This window comes from Lontra canadensis, unplaced genomic scaffold (genome assembly GCF_010015895.1).
Source record: "Lontra canadensis isolate GAN:19392208 unplaced genomic scaffold, GSC_riverotter_1.0 scaffold3, whole genome shotgun sequence".
NCBI lineage: Eukaryota > Metazoa > Chordata > Mammalia > Carnivora > Mustelidae > Lontra > Lontra canadensis.
In genome coordinates this window covers 42,594,946-42,608,125 of record NW_022630997.1, presented here as the reverse complement: position 1 = coordinate 42,608,125, position 13,180 = coordinate 42,594,946, and the positions used below count along the sequence as shown (strand labels likewise).

The 13,180-nt window shown below is 36.5% G+C and overlaps 1 protein-coding gene across 5 annotated transcripts in view; it reads left to right on the top strand.

Annotated features, from left to right (window-relative positions):
- The window catches only part of FAM149B1 (family with sequence similarity 149 member B1), an 86,120-nt gene that overhangs the window by 3,915 nt on the left and 69,025 nt on the right, over window positions 1-13,180 (top strand). For 2 of the 5 annotated variants that reach the window (XM_032840581.1, XM_032840556.1), the window contains exons 2-4: window positions 231-335; window positions 1,975-2,104; window positions 10,676-10,723. In XM_032840581.1, the coding sequence (XP_032696472.1) occupies window positions 231-335; window positions 1,975-2,104; window positions 10,676-10,723 (283 nt within the window). Of the gene's footprint in view, window positions 1-230; window positions 336-1,974; window positions 2,152-10,675; window positions 10,724-13,180 lie in introns of those variants that run through there. The other 3 variants (XM_032840574.1, XM_032840564.1, XM_032840592.1) reach the window with 3 other exon arrangements.

Sequence of the window (13,180 nt, the reverse complement as noted above, 5' to 3'; positions counted from 1 at the left end):
GTGTAATATTAGTTTCAGGTATACAGTATAGTGACTCAACACTTCCATACAACATCTGGTGCTCACCACACTGACTAACCACATTTTAACTGCTAGTTGCTAGGGGCTACCATATAGTACAGTGCAGTCACAGAGCAGCTGGAAGTAGGTGACTAACCTGTAGTCAAGTTATTGAAAAGTATATATTTTTTCTTTACAGGAAATATAACTTTTTAAAAAATCTTTCACAGGAAAGGAATAACAAAACATGCTATTAGTCATCATCCTCTTCCAGAGCAGCTAGATGAAATTTCTTCTACCAATGAAAGCCATGAAAAAGACACAAGTTCCCAAAGGTAATAACACAAAGTGTACTCATTTGCTTATTACACTTGATAATGGCAAAAGTGTTTTTTGGCTTAGGCTTGATATCTAGTCTTGTATTAATGAAACAAAACAAGAACTTTTATCACATTTTCAGTACCATTCAGTTTTCATTCTGGAACAGCTAATGGAAACATCATACTTACAACCCTTGAAAAGTAGTATTGTGACATAGTTAAAAGCCAAGACTCAGAAGGAGTCTAACATTTGATTTTATTATTTTTTAAAAGATTTTATTTATTTATTTGACAGAGAGAGAGAGGCAGCTAGAGGGGGAACACAAGCAGGGGGAGGGGAGAGGGAGCCTGATGCCTGACTCGATCCCAGGACCCTGGAATCATGACCTGACCCAAAGGCAGATACTTAACAATTGAGCCACCTAGAAGCTCTAACATCTGATTTTTTTTTAAAGATTTTATTTATTTATTTGACAGAGAGAGACACGATGAGAGAGGGAACACAAGCAGGGGGAGTGGGAGAGGGAGAAGCAGGCTCCCTATTGAGCTGGAAGCTCTATGCAGCTGGATCCCAGGACCCTGGGACCATGAGCTGAGCCGAAGGCAGACACTTAACAACTGAGCCACCCAGGAGCCCCAACATAGCATTTTTAATCCTGGTTCTGCCACTTATTAGCTGGGTAACAACAGGCAAGTTACTTACGATAGTTGTATTTCTTAAAGGGTGTTGTGAATATAAATAAGATGACGTATGTAAAACTTGGCACAATGATTGGCATATGGTAAATGAACAAGCATTAGCTGCAGTTACCATTTTAAGAAACAGCATACTGTGGGGCACCTGGGTGGCTTAGTGGGTTAAGCCTCTGCCTTCAGCTCAGGTCATGATCTCAGGGTCCTGGGATCGAGCCACACATTGGGCTCTGCGCTTGGCAGGGAGCCCACTTTCCCCTCCTCTCTCTCTGCCTATCTCTCTGCCTACTTGTGATATCTCTGCCAAGTAAATAAAATCTTTTAAAAACAAACAAACAGCATACTATAATTTCAGAGAGGGTTCTGAGAAGCAGTGTGGTATCACAGAAAAGTTATAGTAATAAAACCTAATTTCAATATCGAACTCAATCTCAGATTGTCTTTAAAATGGGGTTAATTGGAGTGTTTGGCTAGTACAGTTGGAAGAGCATGCAACTCTTGATTTTGGGGTCATGAGTTTGAACCCCATATTGGGTGTAGAGATTACTTAAATATAACTTAAAAATTTTTTTAAATGGGGGTAAACTGAGTTCTACATCACCAGGTTGTTGTGAGGATAAAATGGAATTACATCTATGAAAGTGCCATACAAGTTCAGACATTACTGTTCATATTTCTGAAATGTCTTTCGTTTTCAAGGGTAGATGTTGTAAGTGGAATGCTAAAGTATTTGTTGTAAACTATGACTAGAATTATTTAGAATCACTGTCATCAATTCTACGGGAATTAGGACTTTTCCATGATGCTTAAATGTTAAGTTCTTCATTTATTTTTGTTTCTGTGGATATATTTGTATGCATGGTTGTCACCTAGTAAATTGCTGGGTAGTTACTGCTACAGAAACTTGAGGAAGTATAACAATTTTTCTGTTTTCTCTCTTCCTTCCAAATTGTGCACTTAGTGAGTCTGACATCACACAAGAATCGCCTTTTACATCAGCTGACACTGGGAATTCAAGATCTGCTTTTCCAAGCTATACAGGCACAGGGATCTCTACAGAAGGCAGCTCGGACTTCTCCTGGGGCTATGGTGTGAGTTGTATGTTACCGGTCTGATGGAATGCTTGGGAGACTATTCTGGGAGTTGGATCTGTCACTTTTGTCAAGTGTATTTCATTCCTTCACTCTATGAAGATTGGTTCTTTACATTGGTTCTTCTTATCAGTTTTTACCCTCTTTCAGTATTTGCTTTGTTTTATGGATACTGTGGTTGATCCTTAGAAATGCTTAATGTTTGACTTAACAGTTGCAGGTTAGTATGGATCTGGGCCATGGGTCTGCTTTTGCTTTGTGTAGTCCACTGATGTGTCTCTCCACCACTAATGTTACTTGTTGTTTAAATTGTTTTTGGAACTTGATTATTAAGCCACTATAGACTGGGAAAATGAATATGATATATGATCAAATGAAAAAAAGCAGAATTAAAAATAGTATGGATAGTGTGGTTCTATTTTGAGTTTACATATATTTTTTGCTTATATGAATTTTAGAAAAAAGGACTAAAGATATGTACCCAAAATGTTATTTAGTCATTATTTATTATGTGTTGAGATGAGATTGACTATTTATTTACTTACTTACTTATGGCTATCTCCCATTATAAAATATTATTTTTAGGGGCACCTGGGTGGCTCAGTGGGTTAAAGCCTCTGCCTTCAGCTCAGGTCATGATCCCAGGGTCCTGGGATCGAGCCCCATATCGGGCTCTCTGCTCAGCAGGGAGCCTGCTTTCTCCTCTCTCTCTCTCTGCGTGCCTCTCTGCCTACTTGTGATCTCTGTCTGTCAAAAAAAAAAAATATATATATATATATTATTTTTAAAAGCTTAAAACCTTAAAAGAAGATTTTAAGGTCACATTTTATGCACATTTATTGCCTTGATGCAATACATATTTTTATTTCTGTGTCTTCTTTCAGTATATATTAATTTGACCTAGCTGTAATCATGGTGTACATACAATGTTATGCTCTGTTTTTTTCACTTAATATTATTTTGTAAGCACTTTTCCACAATACTGACTTTATACCAGAATTGTTGTCAGCAACTTGTTTTTCTTTACAAAAGTCTGCTAATTGTTATAATCTATTATTATCACCATGAATTATTTTCCAGTAATTTGAATTTGGTTGTATATACACTTTCCTTACTTTGTTGTATATGTGCATCCTATTTTGTGGTCTGCTTTACCATTCACCATTATTCCATATAAATATTTCTTTTACTACTTCCATACCTGTCAAATTTGAATAGTTATATATAAATACTTATATAATATTCCTAATATCATAATTAGAGCTTTCCCTTTTTTTTTTTTAAGATTTTATTTCTTTATTTGACAGACAGAGATCACAAGATCACAAGTAGGCAGAGAGGCAGGCAGAGAGAGAGAGAGAGGGAAGCAGGCTCCCCACTGAGCAGAGAGCCTGATGCGGGGCTCTATCCAAGGACCTTGAGATCATAACCTGAGCCAAAGGCAGAGGCTTAACCCACTGAGCCAACAGGCGCCCCAGAGCTTTCCCTTGTTATCTGGTGGTTGAATTTTCAGTTTTTCTTCATTAATTCAATAGATATTTATAGAGTACATCTGTTTTTGGACATTGTACTGGGGAATATAAGGGAGTGAGACTCACACAATTGAAGTCTAATGAGGGAGAGTGACAAGAGCAAGTAAAATACAAAAGATGAGAAGTGCTCTAAGGAAGATGACAGGGTACTGAAACAGGACATTATGGGGGGGGATTTACTTTAGATAGGGATTTACTTATCAGATAGGGTAGATCTGAGACATACAGATTAAAGAGTTAACTGTGTGAAGAGTGAGGAAAGAGCTTTCCTGACAGTTAAGGAGCAGCATGTGCAAAAGCCCTAAGGACAAAAAGAGCTTCATGTTTCCAAGGGAAAGTATTTGGTGTGTTCATGGAACTGAAAAGTGGTCAATGTGGTTGGAGGATGGTATCAGGCAGAGAAACCATAAATGAAATCAGAGAGGCAGGGAGGACTAGATGATACAAGGCCATAGTAAAGAATATAAATTGTATCCTAAGGGAATTAATTAATTTGATGGCTTATTGTGAGATTTTTAGTGTACTAACTATATATTTCCATTAGTGTCTTTGTATTGCAATTAGTACTTCTTTATAAGTTATGAATGTCATAAAAATGTTTCCCTTTGCTTTCCTTTTGTTATTTACTGTGTAACAGATTTTTTAAAATGATCCAATATTACCATTTCACTTTTGACCTTCATTTCTACTACTGCTTCTTTCTACTACCTTCATTTCTATACTAGTCAGGATTTTATCTTTAGAAAGATGGACTATTGGGGCACCTGGGTGACTCGGTGGGTTAAGCCTCTGCCTTCAGCTGAAGTCATGATCTCAGGGTCCTGGGATTGAGCCCCACATTGGGCTCTCTGCTCAGCGGGGAGCCTGCTTCCCTCTCTCTCTCTGCCTGCCTCTCTGCCTACTTGTGATCTCTGTCAAATAAATAAATAAATTTTAAAAAAAGAAAGATGGACTATTACAGTATTCTTAATAGCATTTTATAGAATTTTGTGTTTATCTCTTTAACTCAGCAGACTTTAAATAATATATGGTGTAAGGTATGAACTAAGTTTTTATGCTGTCGAACCTATTTTGTTTGAACAATTTTTCTATATTTGATTTAAAATCATGTTGTTTTCATTGTATTTTTAAAATATTTAGGGCAAATCTACCAGTGTTCATTAAACAACATATATTATTTAGTATTTGTGTCCTCTTTACATCTTAAGCTGAATTTTATTTTCATTTGCTTCAAATTTTATAAAATGTTCTTCAGGGATTTAATTGGTCTAGCATTGTAACTTTATATTAGATTAGGGAAGGTATAGAGAGAATTAAAATTTATTGAATTTTTTTTTAAAGATTTTATTTATTTATTTGACAGAGATCACAAGTAGGCAGAGAGGCAGGCAGAGAGAGAGGAGGAAGCAGGCTCCCTGCTGAGCAGAGAGCTCGATGTGGGGCTCCATCCCAGGACTCTGGGATCATGACCTGAGCCGAAGGCAGAGGCTTTAGCCCACTGAGCCACCCAGGCGCCCCAAAATTTATTGAATTTTTAGTAGATGCCAGGCACTGTGCTAAATACTTTATATACACATTTCAATCATTTCTCATCTTAACATAGTATTCTAGCTAGAAATACAGTCCTTTTATTTAGATCTTCCTTTAGTTTATAATTTTATTATTTGAGTAAAATCTCTTATTGTAAGTTGCAACTGATACTAAAATTGAAATTAGTATTTATATATTTTATTTACTTTGGAACTGTCTTGGTGTTTTTCTTCCTTTCAGTTTAATTAATGGCATACTATTCTGCTAAATACGTTTATTTTTTATAATCTTTCTGGACTTTATAGTCTAGATTTATTTCTTTTAAAATATTCTAAAATTTAAAAATATTCTAAAATTTAAAGTTAATATAATTATGTGAAGATAGACCTTCCTCTTCTATCCTAATTATAGTTGTTATTTAAAATTTTATAGCCAACGGTCACAAAAGTAGATAACCCAGTTCTGTTCTATTTTAGTTTTATATGCTTTGGGTTGATTTTTTAAAAATAATTGAATAAGATTTATTCTAGGAATACAAAGATGGGTCAATACCTGCAAATGTAGTATATTTAACATTGATGAATTAAATGAAAAAAAAAATAAAACCAATAGATGCTAAAAAAGTATTTGATACATTTCAAAAATGATTCACTATAAAAATTCTCAATAAGAAAGGAGGAAATCCTTGAGACTTGATAACTATTTGCCAGTTGAATAGGAAATATCAGTTTAAATGTCGAAACACTAAAGTTACTTGAATTAAAATAAGGAACCAGGTAAGAATTCTTCATTAACAAATTTAATTGATTCCTTTGCTAACTTTGTACATTTTAATTATTTTTATTTTTACATAAAATTTATCATATACACTATTTAGTTCCGGTTTTTCCACTTAACAGTATATTTTGAAGAATATCTATTATTGTAAAAATTTACTTATTCTTTAATGGCTGCATAATCATTGCTATTACCAAAAAATGCTGCCTCTGTAACACTGTACATATACTATTTTACATAAATGTGAATATATCTGAGGATAAACTTTTAGAGCTGGAGTTGCTGGTCAAAAGATATATGCTTTTGTAATTTTGGTCTCTAGAAGTTATTCCAATCTGCAGTCTCACCAGGAACATATATGGAAGGGCCTGTTTTCTTCTACTTTTTTTTTTTTTTTAAGATTTTATTATTTGACAGAGAGAGACACAGTGAGAGAGGGAACACAAGCAGGGGGAGTGGGAGAGGGAGAAGCAGGCTTCCCGCTGAGCAGGGAGCCCGATGCGGGGCTCAATCCCAGGACCCTATCCCAGGACTCTGGGATCATGACCTGAGCTGAAGGCAGGCGCTTAACGACTGAGCCACCCAGGTGCCCCTCTTCTACTTTTGACCAGAGCAGTGACTTACCAAACTTTTTAATCTTTGCCAGACTTTTAGGTTTTAAAAGAAGGTATCTGTGCTATTGGGTTGGTTAGAAAAAAAAAATTGCACAACTTACATATCGTGCGTGTGTGTGTGTGTGTGAGAGAGAGAGAGAGAGAGAGAGAGAAAGAGAGAGAGAGAAAGAGTATGAGAGAGAGAGATGGCACCCAGATAAGATATAGGCATTCCTCATCCTACAAGGCTCCTGGATGCCCTCTCTCAACCCCAAAGATAACTGTTATTCTAACCCTTTTCACTAGCTTTTTAAATTTTTGCCCTTCATATAAATGAAATAATACAATATGTATTCTTTGTATCTGGCTTCTTATGCTCAGCATTATGTTTGGAAAGTTCATACATGATGTTGTACATATTTGTAGTCTGTGACTTGCCTGTTTATATTTCATATCCATTTATTTTTATTTTTTATTGTTTTCATATTAATAGGAGACCTTTATCTTTAGATTAGGGGTCGGTGTACTTTTTTGATAAAGTAGAAATATTTTAGACTTTGCAGGCCCCGTCAGGACCCTCAACTCTCACTGTAGTGAGTAGGCAGCTGTAGATAATGGGTAAATAAATGGGTGTGACTGTTCCAATGAAACTTTATTTACAAAACAGGCTGTGGGGCAGATTTGGGGCACTGGTCTTAGTTTGCTGACCCCTGTTCTAGATGTTTATAACATAGACTTTCAGATACCTACATTATATCCATTCCCCCTATAGAACTTCAGGTATTATGCCCAGTTGAAAATTTATTTCTCAGCCTCTGTTACAGGTAGTGGCAGCTAATGAATTGTACACAAAAGTCAGGAGATGAAGCTTTCTGGAATGACTTTTTTTCCATTTCACCCCCTTTCTCCAAATTCCTGCCTGGAACATGGAACTGGGGCTAAAGGTACAGCAGCCATCTTGGACCATGAAGTGTCACTGAGAATGGAAACAATAGAGAAAACAGTCCTTGATTTCCATGGAGCCACTATATCAGCTTTTTAATGCCTACCACTAGACAAATTTTTTTATAAGAAAAATAAACTTTGTTTAAGCCACTGTTACTGCTTTGGTTAGTAGTAGCAATCATACACTCATCCTTTATTAAGTGTATTACAAATATCTTTTCCTAGTATGTGGCTTTATAACTTTCACAATTTCTATATTTAAGTCTATAATCCACCTGGAATTGTTTTTTGTATATGATACACAGCAGGAACATAATTTTTCCATATGGATTATGAATTTTTTTAGCACCATTTACTAACTAGTTCAGGATTTCTGAGCATGGGCAATTTTGGCACTTTGGGTGTATTTGTTGTATAGAAATATCTCATGCCTAGCAGGATGTTTAATATTTCATGATCGCTTCATGTTAAGTAGCTGGAGCACCCCCTAGTCATTGTGATCACCATTTTTAATCGATTTATTGCTCTTATATAGGTGTACAGTACCTGTTTTTCAAGTGAAATGAGTTCTAGGATAATGTTGGCCTCTGGCAAAAATTTATATTCTTTGTCATGTTTTTTAAACTTCTGATTATTTATTTGTTAATAGATTTCTCATCTATTTAATACTAGATTAAACTTTCACTGGATTTTTTTTTACTGTGATATGCACATAACATAGAATTCACTCCTTTAAAGTGAACAATGAAGTGGTTTTTAGTATATTCACGAGGTTGTGCAACCCTCACTATTGACTAATTTGGGGACATTTTTATCACCCCTCAAAGAGGTCCCATACACATTAGCTGTCACTCCTCAATCCTCCAGTCCCTCAGCCCCCTGAGAATCACCAATCTGCTTTCTGCCTGTGTGGATTTGCCTATTCTGACATTTCATTCAAATGAACCATACAGTATATGACCTTTTGTGTCTGGCTTATTTCACCTCACATATTTTCAAGATTTAGCCATGTTTTAGCATGTGTCAATACTTCTTTTTTATTGATGAATATAATTCCAAAAATACCAAAATTTTGTTCATTTATTCATCACTTGATGGACATTTAGGTTGGCTTTTTTTCCTTTTTTTTTTTTTTTGGCTATTATGAATAATGCCACTATGAATATTTGTGTGCAGATTTTTCTGTAGACATGTTTTCAGTATTCTTAGGTATATACCTAGGAGTAGAATCACTGGGTCATATGAAAACTATTATAATTTTTTGAAGAATACATTTATTGTCAACCTTTATTGCTATGATTATGTTTTTTAAGGTTTCTAGTTAGTATATAGAGAATGTTGATATTTTCCTTGTATTACACAAACACTTCATTGCAGGTATCACATGTATGAAATCCATTATTTTGTTTTTAAGGTTGTGTCTTAATTAATGAAATCCAAGTTTTAAGATCTGAGTTGCAAAATGCTACATAGGGTATTTTCTTAAAAACTTGAAACAACCTCAAATTTACAGGAAAGTTACAAGTACAGTACAAAAAGCTAATTTTCATGAATAATTTGAGAGTAAGTTACTGACATGATAATCTCTCATACCAAATATTTTTGTGTATTTCCTTCAAACAAGGACACTACATGACCAGAGTGTAAGCATCAAATTCTGGAAACTAACAGTGAATGAAATGTGGCTACCATCTAATCTCTAGACCCCCATTAAAATTTCACTATTTGTCCCAATAATATCCTTTATAGCCAAAAGTTCACTTAACATTGTTGTATCTCTTTAGTCTCCATCTGGAATAGTTCTTCAATTTGTAATATCACAGATACGAGCTTGTTTTTCTCATTGCATTCTATTTGGTGACACATGGTTTCATTTGTCCCGTCATTGATGATGTTCACTTTGATCACTTAATTAAGGTGTGGTGTCTTACACCTTAATTTTTTTTCTGTTGTTTAATAGTATTTTCTGGAGGGGCACCTGGGTAGCTCAGTCAGTTGAGCGTCTGCCTTTGGCTCAGACCATGATCCCAGTTGGGTTCCCTGCTTAGTGGGGAGTCTGCTTCTTCCTCTCCCATTGCCCCTTCCCTGCTCGTGCTCTCCCTGTCTCTCTCTTAAATAAATAAAAGCTTTAAAAGAAAAAAAAGTATTTTTTTGAGAAGTAACTTTGAAATTATGTAGCTACTATCCTATTCCTCATCAAACTTTCAATTTTTGAATTTATTTACATTAGTGTACTCATAGAATCCTATTTCATTCTGTGAGTTGTAATATATCATTATCATTATTTATCTTGAAGTTCATAATGTCCCAGCCTTTAGCCAGTGGAATGCCCTTCATACTGGCTTCTGTGCCATTTTGACATGTTCTCATCCTTTTTTGAGCACTTACTTTCTGGCACAAGATACTCCAGGCTTATTGAGTGCCATATTTAGAAAGAAATATTTGGGTGCTAAGTGTGCCCATTGCTTTTCAGTTGTTCAAAATTATTCAAAGTTCATTCTAGTTTTTTTCCTTTTCCATATTTGCAACTTTTTTCTTTGATAATAAGAAACCTGGGTTCCATTATCCTTAGTATTTTTACTTATTTGATAAATCCCCCTGAATGTAACCAGTTTCCTACTAATGCCACTGCCTCCTAACCTCTGGAGATAGCTTCTCACTTCACAAATGTTTCAACACCCTGTACTGGTCATTGCCTGCTGCATCCTTTCACCCATTGGATGTTCTTTTCACCCTGCTCAGAGCCAGACACCCAGTGTAGTCCTGACTTATATACTGGCACCTTCTTCACCCTGCTTGGACTGTCATCCTGTGTGAGGCTGCCTACTCCCCACACAGTAGCCTTCTTCTGTCTGTTCTGGTACAAGCATTACAAGCTGGCTGCCCTCCCATTGGACATCCTCTTCATCTAACTTGTGCTCCAACACCCTGCAACAACCTGCTCCCCCATGTGAAAACACCAACTGTGGCACTGTATTTTCAAAAGTCATGCCAGTATATATCCCATTTTACATGCTCTTCTTACAAGATATTGATACTTTTCCATTGAGAGTTTTTTCCTCTTGAACCTGAATGGATTATTTACCTCAGTCAGTAGCATGCAGTGAATGTGATGCTACATGATTTTCTAGGTCAGAAGGTAACACAACTTCTGCCTGCCTCTGTTTCTCTCTCTCTGAATGCTTGGAATCTAGCCACTGGATTGTGAGGAAGTTCAGACCAGACCACATGGAAAAACCCAGGTAAAAGCCAACATCAACTGCCAGATATTTGAGTGAATGAATGAGGATTCAAATGAATTCAGGTCCAAGCCTTCAAGTTTTTCAACTGATATCTCAGATGTTGTGGAGAAGAAATAAGCCATTCCTGCTGTGATCTATAAAAATTCCTGACCTATGTAAACCTGGGGAGATAATACATGATCGTTGCCATTTTAAGTCATTAAGTTTTAGAGTGATTTCTTATAATGCCATAGTAACTAGAACACCCCTCTTGCACTGCTCAGGGTCAGGAAAACTGCTTAGACCTTCTCTCCACCCCTCTTTGTTTCTTACCATACAATAGGGCATCTTCCTACTCAGACACCCTCATTACTCTGCTTAGGTTCCAATTTCATATGCCAGGGTGACCTCCCAGGTTAATGCTTTCCTTATTCTGTTTTGACTTTGAAACCTCATGTTGGGTATCTCTTGAGGCATTGGATAACAGACAGCATATATCTACAGTCCCTGAGAGAAAGGAAGTGAGCCCCTATTTACCCTGGCTCCTAACTGGGGGTAATTTTCTATGGATTTGTGAGCCAGAGTCCAAACAAGGCATGGTGATTCCACTGTGCTAAGGAACAGAGAACAGAGTTCATGGAAGATGAAGCCGCTGGAATATGCTGGGCAGGGGGAGATAAAGAGCACTAGAAATTGTAAATAAGTGGGTAAATATAAAACTCTATTTTTTTGTGATTTCTTACTTATGCAAGATGGAATTTATACTTGTAGAAGTAAAGATGAGGGGGCACCTGGGTGGCTCAGTGGGTTAAAGCCTCTGCCTTCAGCTCAGGGCATGATCTCAGGGTCCTGGGATCGAGCCCCGCATCAGGCTCTCTGCTCAGCAGGGAGCCTGCTTCCCCCTCTCTCTCTGCCTGCCTCTCTGCCTCCTTGTGATCTCTGTCTGTCAAATAAATAAATAAAATCTTTAAAAAAAAAAAAAGATGAGACAAATACAGCTGAAAGGATGTGGGACTATAAATGGGTTATACTATTAAGGTTATTACACTTGTGACGTGTCACGTATCGAGAGAAGTGGGAAGTATGAAGAAGGAGGTATGAAGTAAAACATTGACTCTTAACTAGATTTTGATAGGTTATGAATGTGTATTATTAATTCTAGAGCAAGTGTTAAAATTGTAAGAATACGCTAAGAGGCCAGTTGGGGAAATAAAATGCATTACTAACAGATATTTGCTTTGTTAATCAAATAAGTCAGGAAAGGAAAAAGAAAAAAGGAAAGGAATAAGAGAGGACCAAAAAACAGAAGGGACAGATGGAAAAGAAATAGCAAGATGGTAGATTTCAACTCAACCATGTCAACAATTAAAACAAATGTAAATGAATTAAACACTCCAAATAAAAGCAGAGATTGTCAGAGTGGATAAAAAAGCCAAAATCAACTGTATGTATACTATGTAGAAGAAATGCGCTATAGATATATAGGCACAAATAGGTTGAAATTTAAAAGATAGAGAAAGATATATCATGAACACAGTAGGCTGACATGATCATATTGATAAAAGACAAAGTAAACTTGAAAACATGGAGTTTGTCCTAAGAAAGAATATTTCCTAGAGATAAGAGGCAATCTGTCTTAGCTCAGGCTGCCATAACAAGATACCATAGACTATGTGGCTTAAACACCAGACACTTACTTTCTCACAGTTCTGGGAGGCTAGAAGTCCAAAAGCAAGTTCCATCCAGATTGGTTTGTGGTGAGGCCTCTCCTCCGAGAATCTGTATCCTCACATGGCCTTTCTTTTAGGCCTGTGCACAGGTGGAGAGATCTCGGATATCTCCCCCTTCTTACAAGAACATCAGTCCTTTTAGATTAGGGCCCCACCCTTATGACCTCACTTTTTTTTAATCCAATTTTTATTTAAATTCCAGTTAACATACAGTGTACTATGAGTTTCTGGTGTGGAATTTAGTGATTTAACACTTACATGCAACACCCTGCGCTCATCACAGCAAGTGCCCTTCTTAATCGCCATCACCTATTTAACCCACCCCCTACCCACCTTCCCTCTAGTAACCATCAGTTTGTTCTCTACAGTTAAGAGCTTATGACCTCATTTAACTTTAATTTCCTCTTTAAAAGCTCTGTTTCTAAATACAGCCACATTGTGGGTTAGGCTGCAATATAGATATTCACACAGGAATTCAAACTAAGAGGACACAATTCACTCTATAACACAGTTTACCAGGAAGACATAACAATTCTAAGTAAGTACACATCTAATAGAGTTTCAATATGGATGAAGAAAACTGATAAAGAGAGGGATCAGTGCATTCACAATTATTATTAAAGATTTTAGTAATTAATAGAACAATTAGAAAATCAGTAAAACAATCTGAGGGTTTTGAAGGGGGTGGGGGGGGAGGTTGGGGGAGCCTGGTGGTGGGTATTATGGAGGGCACGTATTGCATGGAGCA